General features: G+C 36.9%; 1 protein-coding gene across 11 annotated transcripts in view; it reads left to right on the forward strand.

Annotated features, from left to right (window-relative positions):
• Positions 1-21,934, forward strand: part of SOX5 (SRY-box transcription factor 5) — a 649,375-nt gene that overhangs the window by 404,947 nt on the left and 222,494 nt on the right. For all 11 annotated transcript variants that reach the window (XM_086756526.1, XM_086756522.1, XM_086756506.1 and 8 more), the window contains one exon: positions 19,854-20,064. In XM_086756526.1, the coding sequence (XP_086612652.1) occupies positions 19,854-20,064 (211 nt within the window). The remainder of the gene's footprint in view (positions 1-19,853; positions 20,065-21,934) is intronic.

Consider the following 21,934-nt stretch of genomic DNA (forward strand, 5'->3'; position numbering starts at 1 on the left):
GTGGCACTCCAGTGAGCTGCTCTCATGCTGGTATTACTGAGGGTCAAGGTGATGAAGATACCACTGAAGGGTAGTTGGACTCCTTTGTTAGACTGTATCAGAGGATTTTTGGAATGAAATAATGATCCTAGAAATACAGCTAAGCAAGAAAGGGACCATAGCCCTTCCATTGGGCTGGCAGTGCGATACAAAAGAATGGGAAAAAATAAATCTCGCATTCCCATCTTTTTCAATTAACTGGGGTGATGAAGGAGAGAGTGACATCTCTTCTTCATACCAGGTTTTCTGTTCCTGATTTTTCTGCTTACTATGCAGTAATTCAGTGTGGGTCCAATCCAAAGCTCTTTGAAGTCAATAATAAAGACTGCTTTGTCTTTAATAGGCTTGGAATCAAGGCCCACATGACCTTAGGCAAATTTTTGCAAATCAGTGTTATGAAGTGCTTTGAAATTTGCCAGTGTACATGTCCAAAGGACTAATTTTTGCTGTAAATCTTCATAAGCAGTTGGGAGGCTGAGTGAAGTCGGGTTGGCCAGCCTAGCCTTAGAGATAGCCATATGTGCTGAAAATGGTAACATTATGGATGCATGTTTGGGTGAAGGAGTCCTTCCCTACCTCTTCCTTTGCCGAATCTTTTAGTCTGCAGCAGTTTCTGTTCCCACGTTGTTGAAGTTATCAGTCGACAAGAGAAAATGCTTTTACATCAAAAACTCAGCACTGACTCTGGAATGGACTTTCACTTCTTCACTCATATGAAGGTAGTTATGGAAATTTAATGATCTGAGATGGAAAAGAACTTTAAGACCATCTAGCCTGGATTTTTCCTTGCTGTAGACAATTGTTCCTTACTGTGAATTTCTTGAGCTGCCACCTACGCAAATTCATGCAAAATTCTGTGCATTTTGTATTGTACATTTTGTCTGTAACATTTTCAGAGGCAAGCTTTTATTCACTTCTCTGAGATGTCAGCAAGGCTTATTTTTGCAGTAGAATATTTGCCATTTGAGATGCGATGTATCTGTGAGCACCGATGTTATCATTATTTTCTTTGGATGAATTTTGAAGGCCATTGAGCTAAGCACTTACACTAGAGATACGGAAAGGACTGACTTCTTGATTTATTATTTTTAGGAATCAATGCATTTGATAATTTATGTACAGCTTACAGAGGCCACGTAAGTGGCTCATGAATCGATCAGCAGCCAGCAAAAATGAAAGCTAATGAGCTCATTTCAGTAGCAAGTTGCTCATTAGCAGGTAGGCTCACTGATCTCTCAGGTTTTCCAGTTCAAAGTCACATGGTCTTTCCATGTTTTTGGAAGAAGTTTCCTAGAAAAGAACAAAACAGAAAAAGAAAGCATGACAAGGTTTTGAACATTTTCTCATTGCTTTGACATACACGTTTACAGTAAATGCTTGCTATTGGGCTAGAGAGACAGTCACCTAATGGTCTGCAGGGCTACGTCTGGTCCCATCACTAGAGTACCAACGGCGTTCAGCAGCTGCAATTGAATTTACTTGTGAATTTACAAGATACTGCTTCTCCGTGGAGATCAATACACTCCCAGCACAGTACTTTACCCAGCACAGTGTTTTCAGCCCAGGTTTTCTCCAGCTCGACAGTCAGATGTGGGGTGGTGGAATTACTGTGCAGAGCTCGGCAGGATGTGCTTCCCCCTGTTCACAAGTAGACGCTGTGGCCCTGGTCAGTGTTATCTGTCCCGGTGAGATAACACCAGGCCTCTGTCCTCTCTTCTAGTAATAATTATTTGATGCCTTGTTTGAAACACTTTGGTGGTTCCAGTAGGATTTTTGTAGGGTGTATGCAAAATCTATCTCGTTTGGCGTGGGTGTTGTCCTTCTTGGTAGAGATACCAAGATCGGAAAAAACATGGGAAATAACCTCCCCATAGGAGGTACTCTAAGGGATAGTACTAAGAATTGTGGATTTTATATGCTTGAGAGCAGGTTTGTAGCTTTGTGCATTAATAGAGTACCTTGCTGTCCAGCACTACCATTGATTTCCCCCCCCCCCCCCTTTTTGGTAAAGAAGCAAATTAATTATTAATCTTTTTGAAAAACAAACCCACTGCTTTAATTACTAAACATTTGATAGAAAATTCTTGAATCCTTATGTTATTTATATATGTGAGTATATATGTAACAATATGTAGGTGTGTATATATATATATTTATACAAATACGCATACTTTAACTATCTTCTATATACATGAGAAATATACTGTTCCTAATCAGACTGAAAAAAACCAGTTTCTTGACAGAGTTGCCTGAGGCCCCTGCAAAAGATGGACTCTTGAAACATATTTTTAAAATAATTTTTAAAAAAGACAGGTTTTCTGAATCTTAAGAATAGATTTTCAACTGCCTGATTTGGCTTGAAATGAGTTGGCTGAATCAGTTTCTTTTTCTTTTAAGTAAGTCTATAAAGCTTTGATGAATCTGGCTCATTGTTCAGCACTTATCTCATGAGTAAAGCTTGAGAGGTTTGGCTTGAAACTTACCAAATCACATCTTTGGAAAATGGCCCAAGCCTATTGATTTATTTGGAAAAAAAAAAAATCCAAAGCAAAACACAACCAAAAAAACCTGATCCAGCTTAGTGAGTAAGTCCCTTACAGATCTATAGAGCCCCTACTGAATGAGCCCATCTATTTCTCAATGTATGTGAACCCTCTGCTTTATGGAATTGTAGGGCTGAGAAGGATTGCGAGAGGTCATCCAGTCCCAGCTTCAGTCCAGGGGTCAGCTATACCATTTCTATAATTTCTATCAGACAATAGTCTAACTTCCTAAAGTTACTCAGTGCAGGAGATGCAGTCTGTCTGTCTGATGGTATTGCTGTCTTTACCATTAGAAAGTTATTCCTAATGTGTAACTCGCATCTTTTCTGCTTCAGTTTTAGCTCATTAATTCTCGTCCTAGCCACTGCAGCAAGAGAAATGTAGTTCCTCTTTTCAGCAAGTATTTTTGTGTTTGAAGACTGATACCACATCCTCTCTTATCAAACTTGTCTCCAGTATATTTTCCTACAATTTTTTTTACTGTATTTTGGTTCCTAGAAACTAGTAGTAGTGGAAACATTTACATTTTGACAGCTGTGTCTCCTACTTAACAACAGATGATTTTCCATTAATGACAATGATGTCTGCAGCAGGTGCATCTGAGATGCTACTGAAAAACTCTAATTCCAAGTTAAAATAGACTGAGTCATTGTTGTGTGAATAGTTTTCTGAGTAGCTTTGTTCAACTAACTTGCAGTTAAATCCTCTCTGTTACTAATTTGTCTAGTTAGCTGTAGTTAAATTTCCTAATGGAAGGAAGGCAGGCTTTATGTGCCACTGTCTTTGCTTAGTTTACTGGCAGAAGACAAGTTTTGGGGCTGCTTAGCTTTGCAGGGTTCTGACTGCATAGCTATGGAATAGCAAAATGGATGATAGTGCCTCTTATTTATCAAAAGAATTGCCAATGAAGTCTGACTACAGGATCTTTTCTTATGGGGAGGAGGAAGAAGAAATGTTGAGTCTCGGGTCCTAGAGTGAGGATACATTTCAAATTTAAGACATTTGATCTGGAAGTCAATGGGAAAAAAACGAACATCAGACCTCATGGTATCAATTACTTGAGTCACGTTTAACGAGTACACAGTCCTCTGAACATAATTATTTTCATATGTACAAGATAAACTGTGCAAGAGATTTAAAATCAAAATTAATTTCCTTTTGTGATCTTCAAGGAATCCACTGTTTGTACAAGCTGAAATAAGGTAACTGATATAATGAGGGTTATGCTTTTCTGTATTTTATGGATTGTATAAATCCTCTGTTAAAAGGAGTTATCAAGTCAATCTTGCCACTTTATTAGAAGATACTTAGTAGAAATTGACCTTCATATTAGTAAACAGTTCTCATTTTACTATGTTTTGGGCTACTTGATAAGAGAAAAGCCACATTCCCCTTAAAGCAATTCTTTCTCGCTTGTCTCTCTATTTTTAAATTTTGAGATTTTTGTCTCGTGACCACGAGAAGGAGGGTATACATATGAGCTATCTGGAAATCGTAGCTGTTTGTGGTCATGGAAGTTGATGCATTTTAACAAAGGAGTGAAATAAGTACTGATCTTAAAGGGAGAGTGAAGACTAGGAAGATAGTTAATTTGCTGCACACCACTGCTCTTTTTGGAGGTCTGTTTTGGTAACTACAACTCCAGTGGTGAATGCTTAGTGATTTCTTCCCATCTGTGAATCTGAGAGAGGCTGGCGATCAGTCTAGGGTACACTGGAATAAAGGGGTGTGCTTTACTGCCAAAGGAAAACCAGTATGCAAGACAAGATGGCAATGATGAGTGAAATTTCCAGTTGATCATGAGTGAATCTTCTTTTTCTTTCCACTGTCTGTCCTGACGCTTGCTGGTGGAAGATTTTGAGCAAACTCCCCCTTCTTTGGAAGTGAAGAGTGCTACTGCAGTCAAAAAGTCAAATAATTGATGGCAGATGACAGCTGCTGCTGAACAGCTCAACCTCATACTTCAGTGAGGAATTCGGGAAGAATTTCAGAACATAAGGATATTATAGAAATCTTACAGAATTAACAAATTTTGAAGACAACATTGTTATAAACCACCATAGGTTCTGTAATGAAACAAAGTTTTTACCATATAGTGGTAGGAAGATGACAGTCAGCTGACCAAATTGGAATATTGTGAACAGACGTCATCCATGTACTGAAACGAAAAGCACAAAATAGTAGATACGACCAGACATGTCCGAACTCTTCTGAATTTTCTGCATGAGTTTCTGAGGAAAGTGTTTGAAGGTGCCTATAAATACAGGATATTAGCATATATTATTTCCAAGAGAGAAGATGGAAATATAAAAGAACAAAAAAGCTCTGAGATTTTGTTTAAACCAATGTGAATTAAGGGACAGTCCTTTAAAATGGATGACTGTTAGAAAATGGACTGGAGGACTTGCCTCAGGAATTGTGGTAGGAAATAGCTCTTCATCACTGGCAAAAGATCAGTTTGTTCTGTTACAGTTTCTCTTTTCGCTTCCAGATTTATCAGTTCTCTGTCGGGTACTCTTTTGAACTGTTTTGATAAATAATTGTACTTGTGAAGGTTAATGGAGTGTCAGTCCCTTATTTACTCTCAAGTCAAATGTGGTGCATGCTAGTGAGAAGTGTAGCTCATGCTTCATGACCAGCTGACCTTAATGCTTTAAAGTGTGGTTATAGTCAGATAAATGACTGTAAAAATGACATTAAAGGGTCCCGTGTTTTCTGTCTTGCTGTAGCTTTAGAGGTCAAATTTAGCTGCATAAAAATATGATATTTTTATTAATTGCTTATAATGCTAACTTAACCTGAGGTTTGAAAATAGAGCTGTGTCCTTTTTGCCTCACATCGTCCCTAGTAATAAATGGTACTTAACTGACTATTTTGTTGATGATAGGTCTGCAGAGCAGAGTCTAGTTCCTTCTTTTGTAGCTGTATTGACTATTTAGTGCTAATGGCTGTTAAAAAAATGTAGTCAATAAAGTGAGCAGATAGGCCTGACTGAGAAAATATATGGGCAGCAAATATGTTGAAAAAAGATGCCATTTTAAAACAACTGTTCTGCTTATCCCCATGCATTGTTGGTGGTTCACCTGTTCGAGAAGCAGAACATGTCGATCTAAACTTTGACAAATCTGTGCCAATTGAAAATTAATGCAACCCTTGCAATCACAAGAATGGCTAGCAATTTCCAAAGATGTTTGTTGCTGCCTGTTTTCCAGTTTCACTGGATATTGTTAAGAGAGTGTTTCTTTTCATCAGTTCTTAAGCAAAAGAGTAAAACCTAAGACAAACTACTAGTTCTTATGAGAAACTTTGACGACTAATTCTGGTCATATTTTACTAAGTGTACACTGTGCATAAGCTGACCTCTCTGATACTAAGACTCTGTTACTTCCAAGGAAGGAAGTTCTACTTTTTATTTAAGTGAATAATAACTGTGATGAAAATTAATAAGCTTACACACGAAAGCTTAAAATAAAATATGTTCTGGAAGTGAGATTTCTGGAACAGTTTAGTCTTCTGAGCAAGTGATCCCGTTTTCACTAAAAATAACCTGTGGAGGTAAATGCAATTTGCTGATGGAGGTCTTCTGAAAGTCTTGCTAATCTTTCAATATTCCAGCCAGCTTGTGCTGAAATCAGGAGAATCAAGCTTATAATTAATATCTTAATGGAAAAATGTTTAGAAAAGCATGTTGCTTAGACAGTCCTCAGAAATGCTCCGTTTAGTCACTTGAAATATAACTGTGCATCGATATTCTGTTCTATAGGCCTTCCCAATCCCAGGTTTTCTCCTCTGAAGATGATTCTTTGGCTGATTTGGATACCTGTGATTTATGTATCATCTGATCTTTTCACATTACGAGCTCCTTGTGTGATAACAATATCTTGGTTTGTGTAGGCTTGGGATAAATTTGAGCCTACAGTGTAAAGACTTCCTTATTTTATGAATCTGATTCCTAAATAGTCAAGGAAAACTGATGTAATGATAAAATTGTGTAAAACCAGGTTGAAAGACAGGGCAACTAGCAGGGTATGTACGTGCTCCTTCCAAATTTTTAAGTTTTGCTTTAACATAAGGCATGCATGGAAGGAAGGAAGCACTGTACTTTTCTGCAAATGATGCAAACATGCTTCTCAATTAATACATGATACTGATGAAATAAACAAAATGGTTGTGTTGGAACTTGCTAATATTAATAACCATGAATGTGACTATGATGTACTACATTAACTACTCAAAAAAGCAGTCAGTAGTCAGGTATATCGGACGTGGCAGCATAGTGTCATTGTACCATCTTCTTTTGACCCTCTATTTTAAAAAGTTTCTTTGAACCTTAAGTTGTGAGACACTGTGTAGTGTTTGAGTAACAGAAATGTAATACCAAAATGTACTACGAGCAGCTTTATATAAATGTGTCAGTGAAATTTCCAGTACTGTCAAAGATACTATAAGGAAGATTGGATGCCTTTCAGATGGTGGGCCCGTTTTACATGTCAGAAACTAGCTTTTGCCTGCTTGTACAGTACAAATAAGCTCTCAGCGTAGTTCCTCATTATAATATCATTTGCGTGTGGTTTTTCACTCTTACTTCACATAGCTGAATTTATTCAGGCAATTTATTTTTCAAATACATAGTCTCCACACAGATGTACATCAGAAGAGTAAAAAACTTAAATCAGGAAATTTTATGTGACTTTTTTGAGTATGTTTAAATATGTATACTGTAAGTATAGACACTTGTAGACCAGAATAGAAAGGAGGAAGAAAAATAATAAAACCCTCCAAAATGTCCTGTAATTTTTAAAAATGTGTATGATTATCTTTTATAACCAAATACGCTGTCTTTGTGTTCACCCTCTCTGTGCTCAAGGTCTCTAGGTGCTCAGTAGGAGCTTTTTAATTATTTTTCCCTGTTTGATGTTGCTAAGTGTAATGAATGGGTTGCAGAGAACTTTTTGTTAGAAACCTTCTGTACATCAACTCAGTGCTGATAGGCACGATGATACCTGGCTGGATTGCATCCTGAGACTCACTCTTGTTTAAATTTAAGGTCAGAAAAAGACAAATTTTGTAAAACCATGCTCTCTTAGTCAACCAGTACTTCTTTGTCACAAAGTAGGCTTACATTGTTTCCAGTCAAAGTGGAGAAAATTGTGTCTGTCTTATTTGGGTTGGGCAATTCTGCGGGTTTTTCAGCATCACTTTATGATGACTGAAAACTACAGGGAATACTCAGAAATCAGTGATTCAAAGAGGAGCTTGGAGAAGAAAGGCTAATTCCAGCAAAGTTATTCATCCTCTGCTGATGGTGGGTAGTTGCCTATGACTGTAGAAGCATAGATGTTCTTTGAGGTTTTTTGTTTGTTTGTGAGCATGACATACAGCAGTACACAAAATTTATTGTTAAGGAAAATACATAACACACATTAATCAGCTACAGGAATATGATTTCTTTTAAAAAAATGGCAAGAGAGAATGAGAATGAACTGCCTTAAAGCTAATAAAGATCACTTGTATTACTCAGAATAATTTAGGTAAATGATGAAAAAGGGGAGGAAAATTAGCATTTCTGTACGGTTTGCTTACCGTGTAGTTCTTAATCAGGAGTGTCACAACATTCCTTGATATCATCTTATCACAAAGGTCTCTTCGTAGTAGGCAAAGTATGTTACTGACTGCAGTTTAAGGTAACAGAAGAAATAATAACTGATCTACAGAGTGAGAACAACTGTGAATCTGTCATAAATTAGAATGTATTGGTTTGTTGTTTTTTTTTTTTTTTTTTTTTTATCACTCAGCCACAGTTTAAACTGGCTCCTGTGTGCAGGGTCTATGTGCATTTTAAATCTTGTTTAAGCTCTGCTTGAATGAGCTTCAGAATGGGACTTAAATGATAAAATTACATCATGCTGCTCCCCTGAGCAGAATGTAATGCTACCATTTGAGGTGTGCTGAGACCTAGAAGAGTGAAGAGAATTGGTTCTTGGAAACCCTTGGATGCTGAATGTGCCCTGCCATTACCTTGCTTTGGAACCTGGCAAGTCAGTTCATGTCATTTCTTAATTTGCCCTATATGCAATGTCACAAAGGGATTTTGTGGGATTCATTAATAAATTTTTGAGTAGCTCTAACACATACTACATTTATGTATCAGTGTTATGTGTATTGACTTTTGTCATATTAATTTTTATTAATTATTCTGATATATTTGGCATTTTCTGATCAAACACCATCCTCTGTTTGAAGTACATAAGATCCAAATAAGATATATTCCTACTCTCTAAACATCTATGGAACTGACTTTCTGTGAATGTATTAATTTTTTGTTGATAAACACAGGGGATATATATATTTCTTTTTTATTATTATTTCCTGTGCAATCTTTCCTCCAGAGTTGAGAAAATTACTTTGATTTATACCAAAATTCCGAATTCTATTTCACTAACATTGTGAAGTAGTTGTTCATAGAATGTAAATCAAGTTATGAAAGACGTAAAGAGAAGAGCAAGTGAAAAAATTTGGAGGGAAAACAGATCTTTTAGTAACTGTTAAAGAGAATAAAAACAGTTACTGTTTGGAAAAATCCTTTTAATTATTGTTTGTGTAGCCATTGCTTAAGAAGTGTAAGAGAATAAGTAGTAGACAGAAAGTAACTGAAGTCTGTAAGAAGCAGGTAAAAGAATAGGGACTCATAGATCTGCTTTTATTTGAGTTCTCATGTACTAGATGATACATATTTCAAAAATAAATGAATGAGACAAATATATTTCTGAACCAATAGAATTCATTTTGAAAAATTTATGTTCTAAATGTGGTATCTTATACTACAGTTAGCTCCAGTGGAGATGATGGGGCTACTTCTCGAGTAGTGATTCTGTTTTAATAAAGTGATGTTTTCTGGCCCTTCTGGAAAATGAGAACTTCCAGAAGATTGCTTTCAGAAAAAGAAATAAAGTGATACTAATCTCTGTGGAGGCAAAAATGATTTTGACGGTTATCATCTTGTAAGTCAAGTTGTAATCTTTTGAAAAGCAAGAGAACAAATACAGAATAAAAGTAAATAAATAAGTATGAAATAAGAAGGCTCATGAACAATATCCAATATATATAAAGCAGAACATTATTATTTTAAAAGTGTAGTGGATTTAGCCACGCACCTACCCTTCATGTAGGATATGTGCAAGATTCCTGATACTAAATGTGTGGTCTCAGATCTTCAGGAGTGTAAAGAACAAATAATTCCAAGAGTTGATTATTGGAAGCTGCATGGAATTCAGTCCATAAGTATGCATGCATTGCGAGGTGCTTCCTTCATACAGTGTTTCATGCATCTCGTTTGAATGTTCCAGGTAAAGTAACAATAAAAAAAGAAAAATAATAATGCATTAAGTTGTTGAGAGGAGGGTAGAATGATGTTGTGCAATGTGATTTTATTTAACTAGTAGAAAGAGGCAGATAGATTGAATATCGGAAAAAGATGGATACCTTCTTTGAAAAGCCACAATGGCAGAGACTGTCAGAGGAATTCCTTCAGTGGAAGTGAGGAAAAACTTCCTAGGGCAATATACTCTGCACAGATGTCCCTCATATACTCTGCAGCGGTATATTATAGTACCTTTTTGCTTACCCTGGCCTGTCAGAGCTTCCTAGTTATGTAGCAACATCTATCTCTTGCATTTTTCTGAAGTGGCTGGAAAAAATATGAACTGAAAGGAATATGGTTATGGTAGTCCTTCGGCTGCTGTAAGCTGTATTGTTTTTGGTACAGGATTCCTAGGACAGTGAACGCCTGTATAGCAGCATTTTAGAAATATGGAGCAATAAATACATGGTTATAGAAGTTTGAACAAGTGAGTTACCATGCATTCATTAAAGTTGTCGGTGGTGCACCACAGAGGATCGAACCGTAATATCAAAGGAATCAAGGGGAGACTGCATGGTGGGAAATAATCAAATGTAAAATGACAAACTGATACAGCTGGATAAAGTAATCCAAACCACAGATAATCAATGGGAGTAAGGCACTTGGAAAACAGTAATGCTGAAAAATATTTAGGTGTGTTAAAGCAAATTAGATATGAGCTTGTCATGCAGCACGGCAGCAAAAAAGGCAGTAACAAGGAGGTAATTGTCCCTCTCCTCATAACTGTGAAATAATGCATTCAATTTGGGCCATGTTAGAGAAGACAGCAAATTGGAGGGATTTCACATGCAAGCAAGAAATGATTAAAGAGCTGTAGGAGGTGATTTCTGAGGGAAGACTGGAAGAGGAAAGGCTAAATATGGGCCAGGAATAACAAAGTAAATATATGCTAACTGTCCAAGAAGATGTGGACCATACAACTCTAACATGGGAAAGGAATGGTCCAGAGTGCTGGAAGAAGCGGCTGTATAAGAAGAGTTTTGGGCAGAAAGTAAACAAATAAGAGGCAATGTTTCAAAGGAGTGGGAGTTTTTTTACTATGTAGAATGTTCACAGGGGGAACAGGAAACCTCATTTTCTGTTTGAGACATTTTACTAGCCCAAGTGAAACAATCACATCAGAGGGCTGAGTGTGCCATTTTGGTACGTACCTGCTTTAGGTACTTGGCAGAGTCATGCTGCCTTAGTATGAGCATGAGCACAGGCCCTTATGGGAGCAGGATATTTTCTTTTGTTCCCCAGTATGGAGGGTTGTTCTCCAAATTGTCCTGAACACAGAGGACACGTTTTGACCAAATTGTACGTGGCTTGTCTTTACTCTCCTCTCGGCCACCCAGACAAAGGAATGAGGTGGTACCAGACGTGTCTATCTGGTACGATTTTTTTGTAAGCTACCAGAGAACAGATGAGGTGATCTTACATCCCTTTCTCATCTGAAAACTGTAATGAATCATAATATGAAAGCTAGGTAGCTGGGAACAGCTGTGGAGCCATTGCTAGCCTATGGCATTCCTTTTATTGTATCACTAAATTCTGTTCAGACAGTCCTCTCCTGTTCTTTCAAGGAGTTAGCACAGACAATGGGTTTGTTTCATAGTAAGAAAGCTGGTGATGAAACTGGTTTTGATGCTTAACCTAAGTTTCATTACACCAGAGTTGTTGTATGTGGTTAGTAAGCTTGTGTTTTTACAGAGATAATTGTTTTATACTGTGTGATTTCCAAACTATTAGAAGGATTTAATGTATGCTGAAGACTCTGCCAAGCTGTTTTGATAAATAGTCTTATTTTTTGTTTAGCAAGGTTTTAAGGATGATCTTTAGTCCCCCAGGGAAGAGATCATAAAAGTCTTAAAAGTGCTTTTGCAGAGTTTTATTTATTATTTTTAAGCATGAAGATAACTAGCATGAAGATAACAAGGCTGTTATAGTACAACATGTTCTTTGTTTTTGCAGGTTATAGCTAACATATTAGGAGTTCTCAAAATGCCAGCTTTGTTTGTTAAGTATTTTGAGAGCAAATAGATGTAATCCTATATTACATTCTTAAAATGAGTTTTGCTGGAGAAAGAAGCTGTAGGAGAGAGATCTGGTCTGAGGATGAGTGTCAGGAATTATGTCACTAACCACATTTACAAAGTAGTCATTACTGTTTTACTGTATTTAATATCTATATTCTGCAGAAAGATTTGCCTTTTACTTTTACATATGGAGGAATACTTCATTGCAAGAAATGGGACAAAGATGTGGGCTAAAAATAAAACCAAAATCTGTAGCACAAAAGAAAATAATTAAAAAAAAAAAACCCTGTTAGAAATCCTACACAAAAAGGTTCTCAAATTTCACTCACAACATTTTCTCAGTTGTTTTTTACTATAAATAGATCCACTGTTGGCATATAATTCTTTGATTTGTAATAAATTGAGTAGAAATGGTGGCATTAAGCAGTAAGTAATACTAAACTTGTGCTATACGTTTGGGGATGGGCTGGAATGCAGAACAGCCAGAGGAGAAGAAATGTTTGTCTTAAAGCATCGGTTATCAGATTGTGCTCTGTACTGTAGATAGTCTGATAATGGTGTGCTGAAGAAGTGTAGAGTCAGACAGTGGAACTGTGCTGGTTCCAGCTCTTTATTTTCAGGGACCTATAATGAAATCAGTGGGAATGAAATGAATATACATTATTGTGATTTTCAAAAATTCCATTAGGCACCTCCTTATATCTTTAGATACTTTAAATCCTTGAAAAATCTGCTCCTATGTTCTGTAAATCACAGAGGATAAAGTTAGAAATCAATGCAAAACTGATTATAAGTTATTCCTTTTGTGTAAACGCAGCTGAACAGTTTCTTACAACTCATCTCCGAACCTTGGAAACGCTTGAAATTTTCTCTTGCTCGTGCAGTTATGGCAGCAGTCTGAGTATCATGGCATTTGGAAAAAATCAAAGTACATTTCAGTGTTACTGTCAGATATTGTGGGGTGATGCTTGATAGATGAGAGAGTTCCCAGTTTACGGTTTCAGATGATTGGGCTGTAGTGCACCACAGAGTAATGTAAGAGCTGAGTATTTATTGCATTGATAAAAATTAAAATACAACCACTATGAGGCTTTTGTTCAATGATCTCTAGGCTTTTTACATCAATTATATAAAATGCCCTAAGCTGCAGGAAATATTTATATTGTCTTCATTTTACATATGGAGGAAAAAAGTAGAAGAAAGGAAAGTGTCTGATGTAGCAGAGTTCACAGAGCAGATGGTCTTCTTTTGGAGCTTCAGTTCATTTTCACCAGCTTCATAGACGTCAAATACTGGAAATACCTGTTAGTCGTCTTGTTGAGACCTTTGCCAGTATATCTTCTGCTTCATAAAAAAGAGGTCATTAATTATATACAGCACTTGATGTTAAATAAATACAACCTGAAGGATAAGAGGTAGTAATGATTGCCAAAAAAAAAAAAAAAAAGAAAATCCAGAACCAAGCAAATTATTCAAAGTACTTAACATTTTAGATGGAGAGCTAGATGTGATCAGGCTTCTGTAAGTCTGATGATTGGTAATACTTACAGATTATGGATTGTGGAGTCCCAAACACATCATCTCAGCAAAGCCAAAACAAAATTTGACTTGAGTGTATTTCTCTTTTTATAGTAAATTATATAGATTATAGTAAAAAGAAAAAAAATGCACATCTCTATTTACTGTGTTTGGTCCACCTAAGTCAGGTAAAATTCTTACTTCTCTGCCCTGAGGACCTCTTAAACTGACTCTCCAGATCTGTTCATCAGCTTCTTCACTCTCCTTTACATTTCAGTTCCTCATCATAATTAAAACCAGAGTCCTAGGGGAAAAAAAAAAATCTGTATAAGAATAGCTGTTTCTTTGCACAGTTCTAATTGCAGAACCAGAGCCTGTGGATGTATGTCTTTCTAGATTTGTTTATGTGACACCCTTTGATGTCTCCTTTATCCCTCCCTGGATTGTGTATTCTTGTCAGTTCTTACTTTCTAATTTGTACCCTTTAACTTTTTTTCCCCTCCTCTATGCCTTTACATAGTCTCCCTTCTTCTCACTGTATCCTCCACTGTTTCTTTTGTATCTCCTTGGGATCATTCCTTTCTATCACTGAGGAACAACTTTGCTCCATGAAGGAAACATATAGACAAGGGACTTATTTAAGATAGAAGCAAAGAAATTCTAAAGTGTAAAAAGAATTATATCCACTGGGAAGCCTTGTGGAATATGCATTTAATCTTCCTGAAGGTGCCAGGTTGACAGCCACCATAAACCATGGACGTTTATGGTAATTTCTGCTCTACAGCCCCTATGACATAGGATGTAGTAGGAGAGAATTTTCCAGATCACTTAAGTGATTTGAAGATATGATTCCCATTGAAAGTCGATGGCACTTATGCTCCTGAAGAAAGTTAATTACATTAATTAATGCAAAGATTGTAAATGGAAGGTTAAGAAAAAATAGAAGATTATTCTTGCTTTGTGAATATTGTGTGTATGTTTTGTTTCTTTTAAGCCTTAAAAAATACTGGAAATGTCAAGTTTGCTTTTTCTCATAATTGCTAGTGGACCTACTGTGAGCATTGGGAGTGTTTTTATAGCTTTCAGATTTTCACTTGAAGTGTCTGTGCTGTTGAATCTTGAACATACATATTCATTTCCTATAACTTTATTAGGTAAAATAAATAAAAATAAATAGCAAACAGTACCAAACTGCTTAAGAATCATTTGTCTTCAGAAGTGTGAAGTATTCTGTTTTCTGGTTATCTCTTATATCATACTGTTACCAGCTTCCTGGTCACTATGGAGACTATAAAATAGATAGGCCTACATGTCTAACGTAGAAAGCAGAGCAAAAAATTTGCTTTCGTATCTTCTTTACACATTCTGAAAGAGAGAAGTACGGGCAAAATTCCAACTTTGAAAAAAAGAACCTGTTAGGTTGCTTTTAGGATCACAGGCTTCTTAGAATCAGACAATATCAGTGCTTGTTTTAAAGACACAAGTACTTTATTCCAGGTGTTTTTGGGTGCAAAGCCAGAAGCTTGATTCTCATAATATTTTTTTTTTAGCTGGCAATGCAGCCTCCTTGCATAGCATATGGTGGTAATTAACAGTTTCAGACTTAGTTCTGAGTTTTATTCTGCTTGGATTATTGGTTAGTTTGGGACAAAATTTTAATGTCACAGAAACAGAGTTTTCTGTCTGAATTTAATTGCAGATAGTAATAGCGTGCATCTCTAGATGAGGAAGGAGAAGATGAAATCTATTTAGAGCACTAAGAGATATTTGGAAATCTCACTGAGTACAACCTGTTTATTTTCATGAAGCGTTTCACTGTCCCTCTGCAGAACTGCAATAGGCCTCAATTGGACCCTGGAAAGGGAGAGAGACCATTTGAAAGATACAGTTGGAATGAATAGTTTCTTTTAACCGCAAAATGTTTGCACTTTTAATGAGAGCAAGGGTAATATTGTGTAATCTTTAAAAAAGATATTGCTCAGTGAGGATAAGTCCATTGTCCAGTGACATGACTTTTCCTGTCAATCACAAAGGTGACAAGGGGGCTAGGTTAAGTAAAGCTTGCCCAAGATTAACAAAGGAAGATTATTGACCTCATCCTGAAAGGGCAGAAGCCTGTTTTATCATTAAACCTTGGAAGAGGTATTTCCTTCATAGGTGGAAAGCTGTTTGGCAATACAGAGGCAGCTTTCTTGTAAATGGGCAAGTCTCCCTGTGGATTCTAGCTTGGAACAGAAGCAGAAGACACGAAACGTGCGCCAGTCAGGTTTTTTTTTGGGGGGGGGTGTTTTTTTTTTGTTGTTGGGGGTGAAAGAAGGGCCTAGGGTGGTGGATTCAGCAGGATCAGTGTAGGTCCTTGTCTGCCTTTCCGAAGCAGGAAAAGCAAGAAGCGGCAGCATCAGGTGTTGGTGAGTACAATCCCAGCTCCAAGTTTCGCTGAAATGTAGTGCCAGCACGCGTTTGCAGAGCAATTCGCAATGCAAATGAACAATAGAGCCCCATCCCTGAAGCAGCTGCTAACTGCATAAAACCGTTACTGGGATTAACAGTGCCAGAGGCTGGAGTGTAATCAAACTTGAACAGGTGAAATGGTTGCGCAGCTGAGAGCGACGATTCTCCAGTAAAGGAGTGTCTGGTTTTCCACCGTTTTGGTGACTGAGAGATGGATCTTGTGTGTGGCTTGCTGGACTTAATTTTAAATTGTTGGTGGTAGATACTTAGGTTCTTTAATACCACTCTTCACAGTGTTACTGCTTTTCTCTCAGTTAACTGAAAGAAAAGTAATGTGAATTTGTCCTTTCAGGAAAGGAACCTGTTAAATCTCACTTGTTGGGAGGGAACTTCCTTCTCAGGGGATTAATTTTAAACTGTTGCTGACATATCTTTCTTGCCATTAAGGATTTCTGAGTGTTTTCAGGGGGATAGTTAAACTCTCATATGTAATATCAGAGGATTTTCCTTGCTAGAAGATTTTAGCTTTATACAGCCACTGACATGAGTAAGTTTTATGTGGAAGTATCCTTTCTTTTTACCTGGTAAAAGTAAAAATCCAGAACCACTGAAAATTCTTTTTCACTTTGCCCAGTAATGGCGTAAGAAAGAGCAAAATAAAATAGAGGGAAGTAAAGCAGAGGCCAAGATAACAGTTGAGTATTTCATGTTGTTGTTCTGAATGGCAGAATAAAAAAATAATGGGCAAGTGGGGAAGACAGATTCTTGAGCCGGTGTGCTCGAGGATACGCGTTAAACTCTTGTGATCAGCAGTAGCTAACATGTGTGCTCATCTGCTGGTATGGAAAGGAGAGGATTCCTCTTAGATTGCAAATCACGCAATGAATGTGTGATTGCTACAAATCTTTTTGAATGAATAATTCACTGGTGTACTGTAATTTAGCCTACTGAGATGTGATTGCAGCTGTTCCCCTACTGTATATGTGTTTTGATTAAGTGGAGTGTATCTTAAACCCCACAAGTGTATAAATAGCCCATGTATGTGATATGCAAACACTTCATACACGCACACCTAACAACCAGTCTAAGGAAATGTTTTGGTTTGAGGATGATTACTTAATGTATATTTTAATACGTAATTTATCTTTGAAAAAGTCTGTGTAGAACACTCTCCTTTCCTTGTTTGTCCAGCTATGAAGTCTTCTTAACTGTGGTACTATATAAATGCTTTTAACTAACATTGTAGTAGTATGGCATCTCTGTGTTATTAATGAGTTTATCATTCCAAAATATTTACAATATAAGAAATTACTTCTTTTGTGCCTGTTCTACAGGTAGGAAACTGAAATGCAGAAACAAGAGTGAATTTTTCCATGGTTACACAGAACATTTAAAAGAACTAGGAATTTGATACCACTATCCAGAGTCCTTTTATGGTGCTTTTCCCACAAACTACTCTCTTGTACTCTCCTCCTCGCACTTCCTTTTCCCTAGAAAGACAGGCGGGGAAATTTTAGTAGTTTTGATGGAACTTATGAGTTCCATTTGAATGCCAGGCAATTTGTGATTTTGAAAATCACCTTGTATTACCTTACATACCATTAAATACTTGTGTTCTTATTCTTCTTCTCTTTTAACAAACTCGTTTAAACTCAGAATGTATTTGTAAGTATGAAAACACTTTCATGTACCCAGAATGTTCATGGAAACAATTCCTGAGGTTTAGGCAGCTGTTGCAAGTACTTTGTGTCTGTGACGGATGTGTGACATACACAGAAACACAAGCTAGTGTCTTTGGGGCTCACTTTGGAATAAAGACAAGAAATTAGTTCCTGTTAAAATTAGGAATGATACTGTTCCTATACATAGTTGATGATATAGGTGGATTTAAGAACTGTAACTAAGGATGATGTTTGGCTTATCTGTCTTCAAAGTGTGAATAAGAAAGCAGCTTTCAAGATGTTTCCTTTTTTGGCCTTGTCTGTATGAAAAAAAAATTAGCACTTGGTGATGATAGATTTGAATGTTAGATAAAATCTGAACTGATGCTGAAGTTAACTATTTTGCTTATCTAGACCAGTGTTAAAAACCAATTTATTCAGGTCTATATATGTGGAAAAAAATTCGGCTCCAACTCATTTTTGAAGTGCGCTATTAGCAACTAGTAATTTTCCACGAGCAGAACAAAAATGGAGGGAGTTGCAAGGAAAAAAAGGAACATTTATGTTGACTAGAGTCGGAAAATTTTTTAGGGCTTGGTCAAAAGCTCATTGACGTCAGTAGAAAGTCTCTCATTAACATCACTGGGTTTGGCTTTTGGGGCATATGATGGCCCAGATTGTAATCTCAGTTAAATCCGATTCTGTTAGGGAATTTATTCACTAGTATAACACATCCAAGCTGCTCAAAACTGTTTGCGCTAAAAGTTTTCTTAACTAAAGGTAATCTTTTTGCCAAAAGAAAGTAGTCTGTGAAAACAAATACATTCTTTACTTCATATCTTCTCTATTGCTTTATTCAAATTTTGAGATCATTTCTAGGAATTTATATTCTATTTGTGAAAAGACAATTTTTTTTTTCTAAAATATTGTGTATTATTAAACCAGAGACACAAAAAATCACTCAGGAAAAAAAAAAACAAACCTACAAATCACTAAAAATGAACTATGTAATGGACTGTGTTTCTTTGATACCTTATAAAATGAAAACAATTTAAAAATTATTGACTTTTTCAACCAAGTCTGTAATTGAGATCACAAGATGATCCAGTGACTTTTCTAGAAATTATATTCATTAAATATCTGTAATACAAAAATGCAAGGAAATAGGATAATGAAACAGAAAAAATACCCTGGAGTATCTGATCAAAATGTTCATGTTTGCGGAATTATATTATGCAGTTTATGTACTCTGCAGCAAACTTTCTTCGGAGACATTGACCTAAGTTTTCTAAGGTGTAGATGGCATATGTTAGCAGAGAAAAAACAGAGTTTCAGAGATGTGTACAGAAGGGTAGGATATAAAAGAAACATAAAAGGGAAAAAGAATGTATGCAGAGAACATTGCTTTATGTTGGAGGAGGCGTGGAGGAGAAGGCTCTCACATTAATGAAGCCAAGTTTGAAGATGCTGGAAGCAGTTTTGGTTTCCATTAAAATTAATGAGTATACCTCTGTGGACTCTCACGAGAGGAGAATTGTGTGTGTGTTCCAGGAAGTCACAGAGTTTTGCCATTGTGCCACCAGAGAAAGTCATTAGGACCAATTCTGTGAAAAATATTGTCTCTACAAGAAATGAAGTTATGAGATGGAAGAGAAGAATAGAAAGAGAATTAGAAAACAATTACTCCATCCCTTATAGATGGGAGAACTACTCGAACTGTGAGTTCAAATAAGTCATGTGGCAAAGGGCATTTAATATTTGGTTACTATTTCATTTCTTACAATGAGCCATCAAGACATTAAGTACTTTGTAAAGTCAGGAAATTAATGGTTCTTGTAGAAACTGAAGATTGTTTTTCAAAAGAAAGCTGTAAAAGAACAAACAATTAAAGATAATCAATACCATTGTTATTAGGAAACCTATGAGGACAACACTTCTCAATTAGGGAAAAACTGTATTTTATCTTTCTATCTTGCAGGCTGATCTTTGTTCACTTCAGCCTGTAATCTTGGTTTATGCTTTATGGATAGGCTTTGTTCTGGGTGTTTTTGAAGCATTGCTTGCCTTTTTAAAGGTTTCGACAGAAGAACAAACAGCAATGAACTCAAAGAACAAAGGATCGTTCTTTCTTTCCATCTTTTTTTTTTTCCTTCTTCTTTTAGAAAAGAGAGAAATGTTTCATCTTGTTTTTCTCCTCTTTCAGGAAGTTGATGGCAATAAAGTGATGTCTTCATTTGCCCCGCACAACTCATCTACCTCACCCTTGAAGGCAGAAGAAGGTGGGCGTCAGAGTGGAGAATCATTGTCCAGCGCAGCCCTGGGAACCCCTGAAAGGCGCAAAGGGAGCCTAGCGGATGTTGTAGACACCCTTAAGCAAAGAAAAATGGAAGAGCTCATCAAAAATGAGCCAGAAGGTAAGGCCTGGGAAACTGGCCAGAATTCTCTGTTTTGTTTTCTTTTCTCCAGATTCTTCGGATACGTATACTTTTTAATCTTCCCATTTTCTGCTCCATTTGCTTTTCCTTGCTACGAAAATCGAAGTAAAGAACTCCTAGTTCTTGTCTACATTAGAGATAAATTTCATAAGTATCCCCTTATAGCTATCATTTTTAGCTTTTCCCAAATGAGAGCCTTTGTCTGACTTAACACTTTTTTTGTCACAGTTGCAATAGACAAAGCAACATCCTCTACATGGGTACAGTGAACACTGTAATTTTGACAGCCTGGGGGTCGTTTACACCACTACTTCCCCCTCCTCCATTTCTAGAGCAAAAAGCAGTGTTATCAGCAATGTCAATTTTTTTTTGTAAAATTATCTGGTACTAGGTATGTTGTTATTTGAAAGGTAAGAAGTTAAATATGGAATTTATGAAAGCTTTTGTCTGGAGCATGCCCTATCATGTCCTCCTCTATTTATCTGTAGCGCAGGTACCATACAAACAGACACAGTACAGGCTTTCTCTGCATTATATCTGGCCAGCAAGTTTCAGCCTTGGCATAGAGGTGTGATTTCTGGAGAATCAATTTCTTTTTGAGACTGTATGTCAAGTGAGCGACAATGCCACTTGTACTCTGTGGGCTGAGACTAAGACCAAACATCTCACCTCAGAGAAGCCACAGAACAGCTTTCCTTTAAGTAAGATTTTTAAGTCCTGCCTGTTTGGGGCAGAGTCAAACCCTTGGCAGGAAGATGGAGTTCTCACTGTGTTCTCCATAGGTATCCAGCATGCATATTTACAGCTAGATTTCCAGGGGACTGGCGAGGCGGTTGATGTTGCGTGAACATACCGAGCCTTATTCTCTAGTGCACAATAATAAGACTTCATTTTCATTTACACTTGCCTATCCTGTTGTAGAAATCTATTTAAAATGTTTAAAAGCATGGCCCTCAGAGCTCACCTCAGTGTTGAAGCATGAATTGACAGTACCTATAGGAAAATTTTAGGATGGCCCATGTACTAGAATGAAAATATGGATGCAAACACAGCCACACTGTCACATACGGGAGCATGACAGGATTGTAAACTAGTCTTCTCTTCTTGGCTGGAGCATGCATTAAGGGTCTGCTCAGAAACAAATTCTTTGTCTAAGCATTTTTTTGAATACTATGTATAATCATAGCATTTCATTTTGCATTTATGTTGACTTAATGATCAGTGCTATGAGCTACCTTGTGCCTTTGAATGGAAAAGATCTTTCCTGTGTGTGCTATGGGGTGGGAGAGAAGGACACCAGACTTTTATGTGAGAGAAAGGAAAGAACAGGGGGTTCTGGGCAATGTATAAACACTCTGTTGAGTACGAGGTTGTACAAGCTGCACAGACTCCTTTAAGGAAAGGCCACAGATAGACATGAGAATGGTTACAGAGCCTGTGCATTATCTTAGCTCTACTAAAATGAAAATATACAGTACAAACAAAAGATCTACAGCTTTGTGAAGAGACTGAGTGAGAGAGGAGGGGGAGCAATTGAATGTTGGGCTTTGCAAATGCATGCAACAGAAAATCTTTTCTTCCCTCTAGCCATTGTTCTATTGTCTTTCAAAGGCCATTAAAATGAACAGCAGGTTGTGATGAAAATTTCATTAAGCCCTAGTTAAATCATTATGAGGGTGCCATATTCATGTCTCTGCTTACTCCCCATCCAGGAAAAATGAATAGGAAAGGGTTGGATTTTTTTTCCCTTTCTCCTTAAAAGCGAACTAACAAAAGTTCAGAAGTTAGAAGAGAATGGGAAATAGGACATGAAACAAAAGGAGGCCAGAGAGGTGAGCTGGCTAGGAAG

The sequence above is a fragment of the Chlamydotis macqueenii genome, chromosome 1, assembly GCF_036417535.1.
Source record: "Chlamydotis macqueenii isolate bChlMac1 chromosome 1, bChlMac1.mat, whole genome shotgun sequence".
NCBI classification, from domain to species: Eukaryota; Metazoa; Chordata; class Aves; order Otidiformes; family Otididae; genus Chlamydotis; species Chlamydotis macqueenii.